This window comes from Helicoverpa armigera, chromosome 25 (assembly GCF_030705265.1).
Source record: "Helicoverpa armigera isolate CAAS_96S chromosome 25, ASM3070526v1, whole genome shotgun sequence".
In the NCBI taxonomy this organism is placed as follows: domain Eukaryota; kingdom Metazoa; phylum Arthropoda; class Insecta; order Lepidoptera; family Noctuidae; genus Helicoverpa; species Helicoverpa armigera.
In genome coordinates this window covers 1,338,875-1,357,154 of record NC_087144.1, presented here as the reverse complement: position 1 = coordinate 1,357,154, position 18,280 = coordinate 1,338,875, and the positions used below count along the sequence as shown (strand labels likewise).

Below are 18,280 nucleotides of genomic sequence, written 5' to 3'. Positions count from 1 at the left end.
GCCATATTAAAGCCTTCACCGCCCAGCTGCCTATACTGAGTATTGCTGGGGCTATAGCATCCTTCAAACAAGTAAACAGTATAAAATAAGTAGCCGGTTTATACTAGCGGTTCCGTGCGTATCAAGCGACCACAAACATTATAACATAAACTAAACGTCAGACGAAACTGGGGAGATTCAAGTGCACTTTAAAAAAATATATTGTTTCCGAAGACGCTTAAAAAATAATCTGCATTATCAATGGGGTGAAGCTAGAAGCTAGAGCGCTTTCACTTCTTCAGACCAAGCAACAGAAATCTGGTGGTCAGGCCGATGTGTCAACAACATTAAGTAAGTACCTAATCTACAAGTTTAACAAAATTATAATCAAAAGGTACTCACTAAATTTTTCAGGGCTTTCAATACAGAAAAGGTTTGTTGAAAATAAAGTAGAGAGTTGACGAATATTTCTACCACGTAAAACAGGATCTGAAAATTAAAGCATTTTAAGTATGACTCAAAGAAATTAATATCATCATTAAAAGCCATTCTAACGCTTCATTCACTCGGAGACATCAATTTCTAAGCTAAATCAACAGCTATTTTCTGTGTTACTGACAAGAAAAAACGGAAACATACTCACAAATCGTTGAAAACAATCCTTGATCATATCATAACACTTTAAAATATCAACGTAACTTTCAAACATTATTTCACAGAATTTACACACATCAAATGCTTCAGAACTCTCAAGTTTACTCTTCCATATGTGAACTTTATCTTCCATGAACTTCATGAGACGAAAACAATAAATGATATAAATATCAAAGATTACGAGAAGATAACCAATTAAATTAACTTTAGAATGATATAGCATAACCAAACAGGACGATGTTACGAGAAGTAAATGTGTAACCAAAGCCGTGATTACGAAAATCCAGTTGAAGATGATAAAACGCTTAAAAGCAGTTGCATCATTGAAGAGTCTGTGTACTTTTTGGAGAGTTAGGACTAAGCTTATGTTTTCTTTGGTCTGGTAAACACTGATAATGTAGTTCATGATGTAGCCAAAACTGTAATAACACACGTCGTAATAGGAATAGTAGTACACAATGTTACTGAATCCATCTTGATAGAATGACAGCCCGTAAGTTCGGTAACACATTGCAGAAATTAGCACAAGGGTTGTGACGATTGATACACAGTTATTTCTGAAGGTATTCGGAGCTATAAGGCTTCTTTTGATGCTATATTTTGGACATAACATCACCAGATTTAAGGGTAGTAGCATTGAGCGTATATCTTCGTCTACAAAATTTATTTTCTTATAGTTGTTGATAATCTTCATTATGCTGTTAACACGATATTTCAGTACACATAAACTATGAAGACAATGGACAGAATTATTATTCTTTACTCATAATTACTTAGATGACTAAGGTGGTCAATAACTGAATGAATTCATAGGACCTTAGAACAAACACCTTGACAGGACATAAAGGCTGCTACATTAAAGATATTAAAAGATAAATTAATGAATGGACACTCATTATCAAACCTATATAATTACTTCCTTTATTTTTGTATAGGCCGATCCATAATCCTGCTCATATGTACATTATTAATCGGCATACCGCTAGTCCTCATCTACATATATGAATCTAGAAAAGATGGATGGATTGCCTGAAAGGTGACATGAGAAGAAGTGTCAGTATGACGAGTGACAGAGGAAAATGGAAACGGAAGATATATTGCACCGACACGAAATAAAATTGGATACAGGGCAGGAAGAAGAAGAAGATAAAGCTAATCCTCATCTGCCTAGCCTTTTCCCAACCTTGTTGGGATCCACCGACCGCCCGTAACCACCGTCTGTGCAATTCGGCCAGTGTTATCTATGGACAACTGCTTATCCTCTCAACTTTGTCAGACTTTCTGGCTTCTGATTATCCGTAACGACTTCCAAAGATGTTCAAATGCTTGTTAGCAGTTATCTATTCAAAAAGTAAAATAAATATTGCTATAATAAACACTTTATTTCCAATAATTACATCACATAAATGCATATAAATTGTTCCTTCTTACAGATTCACAGTTGCAAAACTTACCTAAACTATATTTACTTAAAGTTACAATTTCAATGCAATCTCTTAAATAACTTGATATGTTCACTTTCGCCTAAATGGTAGACGAGGTACCAAAAATACTTTATCAATTATAATCTAACTACTCTTCAATGTACATATTTTACTTTTTGTGCGTAAATTCGTGCTTGTTCTACCTGTGTCAAAGCATCTCTTTCATTTTATGAGTTCCTAGTACCTATCTATCCAATTCACACCCTCGCACAGCCATAGCCAATAAATTAAATTAATTTCTAGAAATCATATTTTGTGTCGATTTTCCATGTTAAGATATTTCTCAATCTTGATAATTTCAAAAATGTATACATCACACACATTAAATTCAAAATACCCACTTAGATAACTATAAAAGAATGAGTTTGATACATTTACCACTAAATTCCTAATTCTAAATTCGTTTGGCAAAGATAATCACAGCCTGACGGAACCCTGAATGATTTCGTCATGCAATTTCTGAGTTAGAGGTACAAATTCTTGGGTCTTTTGGTCCAAAAAGTACATGGGGTCACTTATGATTTCGACGTCAAAGCCTTGTTCCATAAGTTCCTTCTTCTTGAGTTTGAATGTGGCGGTGAGGGGAGATTCTGGAAGTATTCTTAGGAAGAGAGGACGGGCGAAGATTGGGAGGGAAGCACGGAGGCCCTTGGCGAGTGAGGTGAGGTCAAGAGTCTTGTTTGGGTCGGCAATCGCCGCCATTCCTGCTTTGCCTTCGATATTTGGGATCTGTGAAAGATATAGAAGAGCATTCTGTAATTCTTCATTCTTTCACTGATTTGCAAAGTTCTTGCGAGCCGAATATGTCAGGACTTATTATTTTGATCATTCGAAATTGTAATTCGCAGTAATATACTTTTGGACCAGACATGGAAACTTAATTCAATAAAGTGACTACCAAATAAAATGTACCTTGACTCCATAAACGACGGCATCCTTCAGTCCGATCAAAGTGCTGATTATACCTTCCACTTCTGCAGTCGATACGTTTTCACCACGCCACCTTGAAAAAATATATCCATATGGTTATCGTCTGCCTAACCTTTTTCCAACTATGTATGTTGGGTTTGCCTCTTAATCTAACCGGATCATCTGAGGACCAGTGTTTTGGGGCGAATGCCTATCTGATCTTCACAATCATTGTTATTTTGTGTTTAATGACTGTGACTGCAACTTTTTTCCGTATTTTGTCTCTCGTCAAATAAATAAGCCTCTCTGAAATTCGCCATTTGACAGCTTGCGCACGTCAGCAGAGATATGTAAATTGATTTTCACTATCATAAAGTTATAAGTAGTCCAATCTTGGTGCAGCAAGTTACTAGGCTGCCATAAAATCAAAAGAGTTCACCTAAACGTGTCACCCGTACGATCCTTCTTGACTTCGTGAAGTCGTTAGTGTCCAACTTATAGTTTAAAGAGAAAGTTACTAGGCCACCATGAATGAAAAGAGCTCACCTAAACATGTCTTCCGTACGACCCTTCTTACACTTTGACCATCGCGAAGTCACTTCTGGCCAACTTATAGTTATTTAAAGAGAAAGTTACTAGGCTACCATAAAATTAAAGAGCTCACCTGAACGTATCTCCCGTGCGATCCTTAAAGTAGAAGTATCCATAATGATCCATGACCAGAACATCTCCAGTATTGAAGTAGCAGTCACCTTCGGCCCTCACATTGCGAACCATCTTCTTCTCTGAAGCAGTCTTATCGGCGTAGCCAGCAAATGTTAGGATGGCTTTCTTTGCGTCTATTTTACCGAGGAGAAGACCTGGAAAGATATTTTGTTATTGGTGGGTAATTTATACAGAATTGGTTTTAGTCCCCAGGCCGGCGAAATCATCCAAGTCTAAATCATGCAAATTAGATGTAAAAGCCTAAATGATTTGACTTTGACTTTGCTTTTGCGTTTAGTAAAGAAGTAAATATTTCGAAGAGTTTCTAGATAATATACAATTTTCTTTAGCCCTAATATTAATAAATACCTGGTTCATGAGGGCCGCAAGTGATGCATCTGCCATTAGCGTCTCTTAGAATCTCACCAGTGATCTCGTCACACCTAAAAAATATATTTTTATATTAAATAGTGGTTTTAAAGGCATTAAAAGGAGGATCAGTAATAGTTTATGTGACAATACTCACTTTACCAAAGTAAGAGGATAGATGGTGGAGAATATCCTGCTCAAGAATCCGATGGCACCTACTTTCGAATCCAAGTTTACTGGAAAAACAAAAATAAACAATTATTGTTAGCATCTTTCGATTCTACCGGATTGTCGACATTCAACTTGTTTGTCTACTAAATTGGCTTACAACCAATACTCATTTTAATTTAGAATAAAAATTCCCATGGCAAAAAAAATAGCAATAAAAAGTTAAAAATAATACAAGGCGCTATACTTTCACATCGGAGTCCACCCTTTAGTATTCACCGATTAACCTATTGAATGCCGCTATTTAGAGAACAATACAAAATCCATTGTGTCTCACGTAGATCTATGTAAATAAGGGGTAAAGATTTTACAGAGGAGTTGAAAATAAGTTAAACTCACCGAGATTACTATTCCCCTCCGTAGCTCCATAGAACTCCATGACCCGTTTGATGCCGAACCTCTCGACGAACTCCGGCCAGATCTGCGGCCTTAGTCCATTGCCGAAGATCACGTTCACTTTGTGAGCGCGGTCGTTAGGACCAGGGGGGACCGCCAGGAGGTAGCGGCAGATCTCGCCTATGTATTGGGCTGCCTGCAAAAATATGGTGGGAAAGGATTACAGTAATATTCGGCGAATGTTGATTTTCTTTCGACAAAATAACAGACTGATAGATAGGTTTTTGACATCCACAGTTAGTCAGCCGAACGCTATTGTTGGACCAAATCCAAAAAAATATCCATCTTACTCCAAAAGACTCAAAAACCAGGATTTTGGCGATTTGGTGGTCTTTTAACGAAAGTGCCTTCCGAAACACAGTCTAACTTTTCGATATACATGGTCACCCATTTACGGTGAATCAAGATCTCCTAACCTTACGATCGATTGGCTGTGACTTAACTATGAGCTTCTCTCTCTGAATGTGGTCCAATAAAATACTGTGAAATTGGATCCATACTCACAGTACATCCATGTTTCGCCGCATCGCTCCAATAGTTCGAAGCGGAGAACTTCTTCCTCAGCACGACAGTACACCCTGACACGATAGCCAGCCCGGCTCCTAGTACTCCGCCCGCTGTGTGGTGTAGTGGCAGCGGGTCGTATACTACGTCTGATGATGTGAGCTGTGCGGCGCGCTGCACTCCTAGTGGGATTAGTAGGTATCTGAAGAAGAAATAGATGAGATTAATACATAAAGGTTTTGTAGATAGATCCAATGTAGGTATTTTTTGTAAAATATAATTATAGCTTTTGGATAGGGCCCACCTTAGCAAGTATTGTGAGGCCGCCTTTAGACGTAGAAGTTTTAGTCACATAAGTAACTTATGATTTTGAAAATATAACCCTTTCGTTTAGAAGCCGAAAATCGATCTCAGTGGCGTGCACTTGGAGAGGCCTATGTCCAGCAGTGGACTGCGATAGGCTGATGATGATGATGATGAAAACCCTTTCGTAATTTGCAGTAATTTTGCAGAAATTGTACTTTTAAATATATTCTAGTTTGTTTAACTGTCTCTTTAGGCATATCATCGAGATAATGACTAGCTAAAATTCATAAAAACTTGTCCAATGGTTTAAAAAGTAAAATTATCCACATTAAAAAATAAGGTCATCAGCTTTACCCACCTTATATTAGTAATTATAGCAGCCTTAGGAAACCCGGTAGTCCCACTCGTATAGATATACAACAGCGTGTCCCTTGGTTTCGCCTGTTCACAATCCAGGACCGGTTCGGGAGACATCTCCCGAAGTTCTGCAGCTAGAGGCGAGGTGTCCTGGAGAATTGCAGCTTTCTCCCTGTCCGGGGAGTTGTATTGGAAGAGAGGTATGTCTGGGATCTCCTTTTGGATATCTTTTATGGCTGAAAGAAGAGAATAAGAGGGTTAAAGTTTTTGGAAGAAGAATAAATAGGAAGTATAAAATTCTTTATAATCAGCTGACGTCAGTTGAGAAGGATTTAGAATACACTTTAATTTAAATTCAAAAAGTAATTCTATTTTGCGTGTTATATAATACATTTTCCGAGATCCTCGTTAAAAACCAGTATTTCAAGCAAATGACGCTGACGTAAGTTTTTTAAATTTATTGTTAAAAATGAAAATATTCCACAATAGGTTGAATTCAATGGGTTGAATGCAATTATTTATTTCAAGTTTACATTTTAAATTATTCTTTATTTTAACAAAGAAAACTTATTTAATCTTCCAAAAATGTTTTCATATACTTTTAAACAAGGCAAGAACTAAAATTAACATCACTCTTTAAAAGTACTAAGGCGTTATGAAACCAAAGAGCTTACCATCACTCATTTCATCCCCAAATATAACCGCTTTGCATCCTGCTATCCTGAGACAATGAATCAACTGGCCCCCTTTTAAATTAGTGTTTATCAGGGCAGTGGTGACTCTTATCTTGGCTAGGCCAAGCCATAGGAAGACGTATTCGGGCTGGGTTTCCATGAACAAAGCTATCACTTCACCAGGCTTGTAGCCTTGACGTTTGAAGTACCAGGATATGCGGTTGCTGAATTCGTCACCCTGAAATGGAAGAAATAGTACATACAACAAGGCGTAGAAATAAAATTATGCCGCTATTAAGAAAATTCTCATGAATGGATCTATTAACATGTGGTTGTTTCTCAAGCATCTTGTAATAAATTGAAGAAATTACGATCCAAAAAGACCAAGTTTAAGAAAAGAATATAACAACAGTCAAAGACAATTGGTATCAAACTTCTATATTAAAATGGATTATAGTCATAAATAATTCTATCAACCAGCATTAGAGTGTAAAGATATTTATACTAGATACCTAATCAGAAAAGCTAGGCTCAGCATAATAATTGTGGACTTACCTCTCGAAACGTCAGCGCCCTATTATCCATAACAAATGCCTTCTTGTCAGGTTTCATCTGCGCTACTTCTGCCCATCTCGCAACCACGGTCTTGCCCTGACGCTCCCACAGCCATATCCTGAATATTGTGTATAGGAGGACCCGCAGACCTCTAGAAGTAAAAGAAATGATCCTCATTAACTTTTTAAGATTAGTCCAATGCGACTTGATGCCATATCGCTCGATCGAAAATCAGAGCTCTGTATTATCTGATAAATGTTGCAAAGTACGAATATTGGAAAAGTTATACACGGCTTATATGAAAACTAGCTGTTGCCCGCAACTTCGTCTGCGTGGGCAATATAGAATAGTCAAAATACTACTTATCCCGTAGGAGCATTCTTTCACGTGACAGTATAATTACGAGTAGCACTTAGCAGTCGCATTTCGTACTGATAGGTTCAAACTAATACATTTTACATCCTTCATCATCCCTTATTTTATCACCCGTGGGGGTTGAATGGGGGTTGAATTAATCAAAATCGTATTTAAGCGAACGTCATCATAAAATTCTGATTCGTCATCAGGACTTCTTCATAAAATCTAAGAAGATGTATACAAACTTTCTTCCCTTATTTTATCCCCTTAGGGATGGAATTTATCAAAATCCTTTCTTAAGGGTTGCCTACGCCATAGTAGCTTTATGCATGCAAAGTCTCAGGTCGATCGGTTTAAAATTGACAAAGTTTCATACAAACTTTCATCCCCTATTTTATCCCCTTGGGGGTAGAATTGATCAAAATCCTTTCTTAGCGGATGCCTACGTCATAACATCTACCTGCATGCCAAATTTCAGCCCGATCCGTCCAGTGGTTTCAGCTGTGCGTTGATAGATCACTATGTCAGTCAGTCAGTCACCTTTGAGTTTTATATATTTAGATGTTATCGCTAGTCATTTCGAACTATCAGATACTGATAATAAAGCTCATTATTCTAAGCTAAATTATTCACAAAGAATACTGAAATAGGTATTGCTTTTTTAGTCAACATCTTTTAAAAGATTATTGTCCCAATTTCATTTCATTGTGCCATTTATTTCGTTGGATGAGGCGCTAAAAACTTTCCAATAACTTTCGTTTGAGGAAGTACCAATTGAGGTGGATGAGGAAGTTAGAAATGTCGGTTACAGTTAAACTGTTGGTTTACTGCAGTTTTCGAATTTGATCGGTTCTCCTGAAAGGAGCTCTTTATAACATTGACGTATACACACATATGTAGATATGTAATAGAGTCGTTAAGATTGATATCAACATTTAACGAGTAACTCGATTTAATCGCTTTATTTATTTCAATTATTGCAAACTAATAAATACAATCACTGATACTCCCATGATTTTTCATTATTATGCGAAACCCATACACATCCATAATATTCCCGCATGCACTCTACCAGGCAATCATAGAATTACATAACATTTCGATGACGACCGCCCGCCTCGCATGTTCGAGCCGGCCAATCATTCAATCATTGAAAGCAACTACAGTGGACTGACACCTCTTGCGAGTACCTACGTCTTGCTGCTCTCCTGGTCTAATGGTGGCCATCCGGCTTACCTTAAATTGAGAGTTGTTTGCTACAATCTACGTGCATCGACAAAATTGAATGGATTCGCTTGAAATATGGACAAAAGGACCTGTATTCTCGTGATAATGTGAATTATATGAATAATGCCACTTTTACAAGTATTGCATTCAAATCTACCCTTGCACCTTCCCACCTTCCCAGTACGGCGAGCTGTGTCGGTGCAGCTGCTGCGGCCGCGGAAAACCTCAAGCGGCACAAATATGTAAACCTCACCGGCAATTGCATTTTTGAGCCGTTTGGGGTTGAAACCCTGGGACCATGGGGCCCAAGTGCCCACAGACTCTTTCGAGAAATTAGTAAGCGATTAGTGGAGTCCACTCGTGACCAAAGGGCTGGCCTATACTTCGGTCAAAGGATATGCATTGCCATCCAGCGTGGCAATGCAGCCAGCCTTTTGGGCACGATCCCAGCTGACAGCGATGCGGATGAATATTTTGATACCTAGATTTAATATTTCCCTATAATAAGATAATTTTGTAAAACTATTGAATAAAGATAATCTATCGATTCTATCATCTAAACAGGGTTACATAGGTCTGTCAAAAAAATGATTTTAATATATCATGATCTTTTAATTTCATTCTTAGAAGCGGGAGGGAGGGAGACTAGTTCATTCTCATGTTTCCGCCCGCATATCGACGAAACTACTATTTGTATCCGGATAAAATAATTATACATTACCACAAACGACGTAGCTTACTATATTGGTAGAAGAATTTTGTAAATCGTTTTAGCAGAAACTATTAGATACCTCCTTACAATATTAGTAGATACTTAAATTCACCACTAGACTTCTACTAATTTCCATCCTCAAATTCATACTTCCCATATTTGTAAACAAAATTGAAGGAAGCGACCAGAATTCACTTCGGAATGTGAACCGACGTCGGTCCCCTAGTAAACAGTTTATGTACGTACTAGGACATCAGGAGAGGCCAAGGTCCAACGGGCAATTGCTGCAGACACCTTGTGGCCGCACAATGGAGAGCTATCAACTACGTCCGGTGGTTCACATTACTTTATACGTTTTATGTATCCCTAGTAGTTTCAGAGGTATTCATATGAAATAAATATATTCGATGAACTTGCTACATTATTTTAAAGAAAAAAAAAACAAAATTATTAATTTAGTCGTAAGTCCTAATCATTATAATAAAATGCGAACGTTAGTTTATTTTTCACGCTTATTTCGGTAAAATTACATGAACTTCATCGCCAAAAGAAATATTTTAAGCTTTAAATATGAAACACGCCATAACAAACTGCGCTCGAGTTGATTAATCAATCAACATTAATTGCAACAGAACTGCATTTTGCTGCACCTGTCAACCGCTGCAACTTTATTGCTTGATAAATGTATTTAGACAGGAGCCGTAATATATTGTGATTTATGTGGTTCAACAAGACCAACTTATTGGTCCTTTAAGTCGAAATGTGGAGACTAAAATTAGTCCGGTTCTTAAAGACCTGGGTTTTAAAATATTTATGTCCCGTTCAATAAATAAGTAATATCCGTTCAATCGCAATTTTTATTGAAAGTCGTTAAGGTAATTGGCGATGCAAGAAGCTAAGTCTAGAACGACACTGACAGGACTGACACGGCCTTTTCTATAAAATACATATATGTCACGATAAAAACTGTCTCTCTAAAGCTTGGGTTTCCTAGGAAAGCGGTGCTGTCATATAGCGGCCGTTATATTGCGGACGCAAATAGACGGTCGTCTTTACGGTGATGACATGTGGAAAGTTCCACGGCCGTTTTAACACACCGTCATAAACTTTTTGTTAGTTGTATCATACTTACTAACCTGTTTTATTTAATATTTCTCAAATTTCACGACACCAATTCTGTTTTAGTTGACTTTTTCTATAATCTTTACTTTTTATATTATATATTAGTTCGTGGTTACGAACGAAATCTATTAAAATTTCGTCGTCCTCGCTGCTCCAAGAGTTGTAACTAATTTTTGACGTTGTTCCGAAAAAAAAAAACACAAATACGTATTAAAAAAGCTTCACCGCTTTCAATAAAACGTTCACCAAACTATCTGACACCGTCAAGACGGTCGTCATGCAAATGGCGGCACCGCTTTTTGAAGTTACGGCGTCAGTTACCGCTCTCTAAGAAACCGCCCCATTTTGTTTACATAGACAACGTTCTGGTGACGTCATTCACCGCTGTATTACGGCCGCTATATGACGGCACCGCTTTCCTAGGAAACCAAAGCTTAACTAAGCTCAAAGTCGCTCAACGAGCTATGGAGAGGGCTATGCTCGGTGTTTCTCTACGTGATTGAATCGAAATGAGGAGTTCCGTAGACAGACTAAAGTCACCGGTATAGCCCACCGGATTAGCAAGTTGAAGTGGCTAATGGATATTGCTCACAGAGCAGATGGCCGATGGGGTCGAAAAGTGCTGGAGTGGAGACCACCAACAAGGTGGACAGACTACCTTATAAAGGTCGCCTCCAACAGGTATCTGTGGAGATCTAAGGAGATCTAAGGGGGAGGCCTATGTTCAGCAATGGACGTCCTATGGCTGCGATGATGATGATAAAAATTGACACATTTTTTATTTTAATTTTTTCGCGAGGTATTTTGACACAAATTGTATGAATATCTGTCAAAGTGTCGTTCTTAGACTGCTTCTCAATTTTGACACTAGAGGCGCTAGTTAGAATCTTTGCATCGCCAATAGGTGTTAAGGAAAAAAATACGTCAAAACATATTTTCGCGCTTAAAATATTAAGTTAAATCTTTATATTTTCCAACCTTTGATCGGTCGGCTCGTGCGACTGTAGCTTAGACTCGACTCTCGAGGCTTCTCAAATTATCATAATGCCTCTATAAATAGGCGTGAGAATTGCACTTATAAATAGATAAGCATTTTATAAACAATGATAACTAATACTCATTGTAAAGTTAAAGCCCTTTATAAATACAATTGTTAAGGGCATATCATATCTACGCCTTTTAATGTTATGAACAATAGTAAATTAATACAATCAAAAGTACAAATCTGTGTTCATTGACTTTTGTAACTCTAATGTCAAGATTATTTTATTTTGACTGTAGCCCGACCTTAGAACAAAATAATTATTTCTGTTATTTATGGGAAATTTTAGTGTAGTACTTTAGTTTAGTTTTTTTATGTCTGATCGTAATTTTGTAAGCACAGGCACACTAAGTTTATAATCGTGGTAGTAGGATTTTATCAATTTTGGGAGTTTTACAAATTCTTGTTAGGTACCTACGAAGATTTACGAAATACGCACGTTCATACACAACAATCATGAATTATATAATTCCTCCAATACAAAACAATAAATAGCAGATATTTCAAACAAATATGATACACTGTAAATTAATAATAAAGATTATAAATCAATAGGCCTGTTTATTATTTACCTAGTGGAAGAAATACTGCAACAAAACCCAGGCATTGTTAGGAAATGTGAAAGAATGGTGGACTTCGGCCAGTTTATAAGTACTAGGGGACAATGAATGGACAGAGATCGCAGACATGCGACACCGGCTTGACCCTTGTACCGTTGATAACGTGTATAACAACATGCGCGAAAGCAATTGGGGTGGGATTATACCTCTATTATACATATTTTACAGCGATATTTTTGTAAGCTGTCTTGTGAACTTATGTTGCCCGAGTAAGTGTTCAAAAAGACACAACTATTGACACAATAAAATAAGAAAAAACAAGGTTTCAAAATAAATAGAAAATATATGAAGATAAATAAATTATACGAATAAAGTTATTATTAAAAGTGGCAAATTAAAACATAATGAATCATTATTTTAAAAGAAGTTTTTAAGTAGTCGCAAGTGCTTCAAATTTCCTTGTATTTTTTAAAAAATGTCGATCTGCGTGTTTTCCCCGTGGTATTATGACTTTTGCACTCAAAAAACTCCAAACAAGATATTTATTCAAGATTCATAAGTACATTTATATGTATATATCAGAAATCCCCCAAATCTGCTGTAAAATTATAAGTTGTTTATTTATTGCATGCAATAAACTTCGGTACATATCAAAACAACGTCATGTTTATCTCTATCGAGGTCATTGGCCCTTTAAGATCGCACTTAGCTGTTCCCAAGGTCTCAGTAACTCACTAAACTTGTTTTATTCTAGTCTAGAAACTGGTGTATAGGTTAAAAAGTAAAAGTTAAACGTGCTAGACGAGTCAAGTATTATGAAGTACTAGGACAACATAATCGGATAGAAGATGTACCAATTAAGCCCACGCACTGCTTATTGTGACAATTTTGCCCAGTGTGTCAGGATTTCTTGAAATCTCATTCTAGACTCAAATAAACAAAAAATGAGCTGAGACTTTGACCGACAGCCAATTAGATTATTATGAAGTTGTAATGGTAATTAGATAAGATTTTTGGCCGGCTGTGTATAGATACCTACATTAGTTCTTCCAGGACATGAGAAAAAAATTGAAAAATCGCAGCAAAAATATGTAAATTGTTTTTCCAACTAAACATAGACTTTATACGCGTCACTTCAAATTACTGGGTTAAATTTATTTTTTTTATTCGAAGATTTTATGTTTTTTATTGTGCACTGTCGTCTAAGTCTTAAACAAGCTTTTCATTTTATGTAATCCTGGTAGATAGATACGTTATGTGTGAAATTGGATATCAAAATGTGTGGTTTAGAAACGGCTACTGAAAACCACGGAATTCTATCTCGATTTCTAATTATAATGAAGAAATAGTTTACTGACTGACTACATTTCATTTTAAAATTGTAATCCTTTTTATCACAGTTATAAATTACATAAAAATTGTTTCTTTCCAAATATAAATAAATATAATAACCTTTTACTCTTTACATACTTACTTGAGCATGTAAATAAAACGTATAATAGGTACACAATTGGCGTAAAAATAACACGTGTGTTCGATTGGTATTTTTCGAACATGTGTTTCATTCTTATGTTTTTTAACTTCATTATTTTTTACGTATTCATATTTTTTACTTACTTAGTATGCAGCCAAAGGCCAAGCCGAAAAGGTCACTTTAACATACAAAATAGGTAAGTTTTTTATTTTATTTATCTTAATTAATATTTTACCTTAGTTCATCAACAATGAATCCCAACAATGTATGTCATGACATAATTATATTTGCTCTAAGATAGACAGATAAACATAAAAATCGCAGAGGCCGCGCAAACAGACAGATTTTTTGGTCTATACAAATAAGAAAATAAAAGTAAGTACTTACAGAAAATCCCTGTAATGTGTCTTCTTCCATATATAAATCCACTGGTATCTATCTCCCGTCATGAAATAAGTGCCCAATAGGGCAACAGCTCCCAAAATTGTGGGAGAACCCCGGGAAAACCATCCTAGTGTTGCAAACGATACGGCTATGGACGTCAGTATGACTCCCTTCTTTTTCTCCGCCTCCTCGAAACGTACTCCTGTCTTTTCTGTCATCCTGGTACTTTCATTTGTTGTGGTGCATAGTTTTTGGCTGAAAAATAAGGAAGAAAACATGTTTTTAAATATCGCGTTTTTACTCGAAAACAAAAATGTAAGGTATGTTTCTAAAATCAGTGTTTTTAGGGAAATCCCGATGTTTCCTACAAAGAAATAAAAAAAAACCTCTTGGCCTTATATCTCTTGCTTGCTCATAATTCGCGTAAGATATTCCGAAAAAGAAATCCATTTGGTACCTACCAATACCTACAAAAATTTTGAAATAAAAATTTCCTCGAAGGAAGGAAGGAATCTATCACTTTCACAATATAATCATCAGAGATAATTCCATGTTTGTGCCTACCTTAGATAAATTCATAATTTCGCACTGATATGATAACATATCGAGTAAAGCCCGTCTTAACGTTGTTGTTATTTACTAAAATCTTATCAGTTATTATGCAAGGGTATCTTGGTGCAATTTACAATGTTTACGAACTTATCACTTTCGGAATTCCTTTTTTTCACGTGAGTTTGTCAGTACATTTTAGCCGTATGAGGTAAACAGCAGTCGCACTCTCTAAAACCTGCCGAAGCTACGGGATTGCTTGTAAGAACCTAACACTTATAAAATGGCTGACCAAACTATGTATAAAAAGTTAGTTCTAACAGACTCATTCGACTCCTTCGTAATTGACAGAATCCTTGAATCCATTTAAGGTAAAAAAAACCTCGAAAAATAAAAAATAAATAATTTCTGTTGATGATGTTTCTTTTGATCTATTTGTTTAAGCAAACAGTTACAAATTGCGAACATTTCTAAAATGTCGGAGAAATTGCAACCTTTGTGCGCAAACACATGCTAGCTGTGATCTGTTATCGGCGACAGCTTCATGTAAGCGAATTCCTGTAGTGGAATTTCACCATATTTTAAACAACTGCAAACAAACGGAGTAATAACCAGATATTACCGATAACAAAGTAAGTAGAAAGAAAGAAAGGGGCACCTAAAGATCAATTAATAAACTCAATGTCTTAGCACATAACATCTCGAAACACAATAAATAGTGAGTAATGCCATGCGGAATGTTATTTACGGGATGATAAGCAGATCGATAACCTTTTCATTAACATACTAACTTAATAACAAAAGAAGTCACATAAAGTACTCCAATAAATCATAAGATCTTGAAGAATCCGCTATTTGTGAATCGGGGAAGGGCTAATTCGGCTTGTGAAGTGGAATTATAACAATAACTGTGTTTCGTTTCGGATGGCACGTTAAACTGTAAGTCCCGGCTGTCATTGAACATCCTTGACAATCGTTACGGGTAGTCAGAAGCCAGTAAGTCTGACACCAGTCTAACCAAGGGGTATTGGGTTGCTCGGGTAACTGAGTTGAGGAGGTCAGATAGAGCAGTCGCTCCTTGTAAAGCGCTGGAACTCAGCTACATCCGATTAGACTGGAAGCCGACCCCAACATAGTTGGGAAAAAAGGCTCGGAGGATGATGATGAAGTGGAATTATAACAACGACTGCTACTGAGTGGCATTCGGGGACGCCCCGGCTCTAAGTGCCATCCCAGGCACGAGGGTATAACACCGCCAACATCCAGACTCCGGGCTGCTTTATGAAAGTTTCCAAAACCCACTGGGTTGAGGGGGTCAGATAAGGCAGTCGCTCCTTGTAAAGCACTGGTACTCAGCTACATCCGGTTAGACTGGAAGCCGACTCCAATATAGTTGGGGAAAAGGCTCGGAGGATGGATGACGATGTGATTTCGGCCTGTCCCAGGAATCGAACCTTTGCACAACAGTCGCTATGCGAACCTAGTTATTACTTAGTCCTACATTGTAGTATTGTGTAATGTAATGCTGCAATAATCAAAATCACAGCATTTAGATATGAAGGCCACTGGAGGCAAAATAATTATGGAGCATGGAGAATTAATAACTGTTCTATCAATATGACTAGTATAGTGCGGAGTACACAATAAAGGACCTTGCAGAATGCAGCTGTGGGTGGAAATGCATCTGATATTCTACCAACGTCCAAATAAAAGTATACGAAGTAGGTAGTCAAAGATTTGTCATATATCCTATGCCTAGGGCTGCCATCTCGAATTTCGCCAAACCCGGACATTTGGCGTAAATCGCATTTTTTCCCCGAACGAGTACTATTTTTTAAATTCACTGAGGTGCTTCCTTGCATGAAAAGAGTCCGGGTTTTCCCCGGACACTTCTTGGAACCCCGCCCGGACGGCCCACGGACGGCCTCCAAAAGAGGACAAATCCGGGGAAACCCGGACGGATGGCAGCCCTACCTATGCCTAATACATTTTCTGGTTATCAAAATCTGCAGATACAACTTTCGAGAAACTATAGGTAGCTGAGCTATCTGACAAATAGCCTTACTAAGGGCGTATCAGGTTGCTCAGATAACTAAGTTGAGAAGGTCAAATAGGCAGTCGCTCCATGTAAAACTAGTACTCATAAGCGTCTAGTTAGACTGAAAGCCGACCCCAACATAGTTGAGAAGAGGCTACTAGGCAGATGATGATTACTGCTGACTTGAAGTCACCCAGTTTTTAGAGCCCTTTTTCTCAAGGACTTTCCGTTTAATACTTTTTGCACCTTGTGCATCAATTAGCAATACATTGTAAATTGAATGTCAAGTGCAATTTCGAAACAAATGAACAAATATTAATTCATACTTAGGTAACATGTTTCTTGAATGATTATATTGATTTTAGAATTTATCAGGTAAACAAAATATTGCAATTCATAGTGGGATCGAAAAATTTAAAATGTGGCACGTTTAGAAGAAAAACCATATCATGTTTGGCTTAATTTTTGGGATGATCGCGTTCAAACAAAAAAAAACTGTTAAGCTTTACGTATTGCTTACCTAAGTCGTAACGATTTATTTAAATAGATATGCAGGTAATTTATACATAATTGCTAAACATTAATATTTACTACTATGACCTACATGCAAGTTTATTAACTAAATAATTTAGTTCGCAAATGAAATTAATATGAACTGTAAAAACTGTAACATGAGATTGATATCATTGTTACAAAGTCATTTATTATTTGCAAACATCCTACACTTTCCACTTTCCTAGTACAATGACCAAACCAATTTAGATGAAATTTAATATTTAGAACTGCTTATCCGAATGCGCGTAGCCGCCCCCAAAACTAACAAAACATGCAGCTAGTAAATAATACCATAAAAATAAACAAAAATATATAAAACTAATAAACCAATTTAAATGAAACTTGATACACAGATAGTCTAACTTTATCCTAAGAAAGGACATTAAGTAACTTTTAACCCGACACCTGGCACTAATTCTCCCAGTACACGGGTAAAACCATGTAAAAAACAAGTAACTAAAACAAAGACAGAACAAAACAACTTACCCAAAACAAAAATAATACTGATAACGTATTTTATTCACAAGTACGTATTATCACAAGCGCACGAGTAGAGTAGCTCGCGTCACGAACTCGACTGGCCGTGAATGAGAGGCGAGTAGGCAGGCGCCATTGTAACTTGTAACTAGTTACTTTACTCCATAATATACGTTACGTTTTTTTACAGTTGCAGATGCGTTATTGAGACGTTTTATTGTATACTAGCTTCTGCTAGCAGTTTCTGTGGGAACCTCTGCATGAGCCCGGGTAAAAAGTAGCCTATAGCCTTCCTCGATAAATGGGCAATGTAACTCTGTAGAATTTTTCAAATCAGACCAGTAGTTCCTGAGATTAGCGCGTTCAAGTAAATAAACAAACACTCTTGGGCTTTTTAATATTATATAGCATAGATGTTTTTGTACAGTTCTCGGTAAATTTTATGGCGATTCGTTACTAAATTCCGAGCACGCATGTCTTAAAATCTCACGTAAAATTGGTTTCTGCCAATTAAACACGCAATATTCCGTGGCGACAAATAGTTTGGTGAGATCTGTAGCAATCTCTTGATTAAGTTAGTTAAATATTAGATTCTAGCTAGCTCTCATTATGTTTGTATTTCTTTTCCTTCTTTAAAGTTGAAATGAACTTTGAAGCTTAAAT

At 36.8% G+C, this 18,280-nt stretch overlaps 1 protein-coding gene across 1 annotated transcript; it reads right to left on the bottom strand.

The window, feature by feature from the left end:
- Positions 1-1,996: 1,996 nt before the first annotated feature.
- Positions 1,997-17,761, bottom strand: LOC110377093 (long-chain fatty acid transport protein 1). The gene is made up of 12 exons (XM_049845522.2): positions 17,627-17,761; positions 14,002-14,253; positions 7,121-7,271; positions 6,566-6,803; positions 5,893-6,127; positions 5,229-5,430; positions 4,668-4,860; positions 4,258-4,336; positions 4,101-4,174; positions 3,691-3,886; positions 3,030-3,120; positions 1,997-2,846 (listed from the first exon to the last, which is right to left on the bottom strand). Exons 2-12 carry the CDS (start codon positions 14,214-14,216, stop codon positions 2,535-2,537), a joined length of 1,986 nt encoding a protein of 661 aa, XP_049701479.2. The 5' UTR covers positions 14,217-14,253; positions 17,627-17,761; the 3' UTR covers positions 1,997-2,534.
- Positions 17,762-18,280: the final 519 nt, after the last annotated feature.

What these genes read in the sequence shown, in the direction of transcription:
- LOC110377093 (XM_049845522.2), bottom strand. Translation starts at nt 14,216, where the DNA reads ATGACAGAAAAGACAGGAGTACGTTTCGAGGAGGCGGAGAAAAAGAAG. An exon ending in TGGGGATGAAATGAGTGATG is followed by an intron (nt 6,128 to 6,565) that starts GTAAGCTCTTTG and finishes CTCTTCTTTCAG; the next exon opens with CCATAAAAGATATCCAAAAG. An exon ending in GGAGGGGAATAGTAATCTCG is followed by an intron (nt 4,337 to 4,667) that starts GTGAGTTTAACT and finishes TTGTTTTTCCAG; the next exon opens with TAAACTTGGATTCGAAAGTA.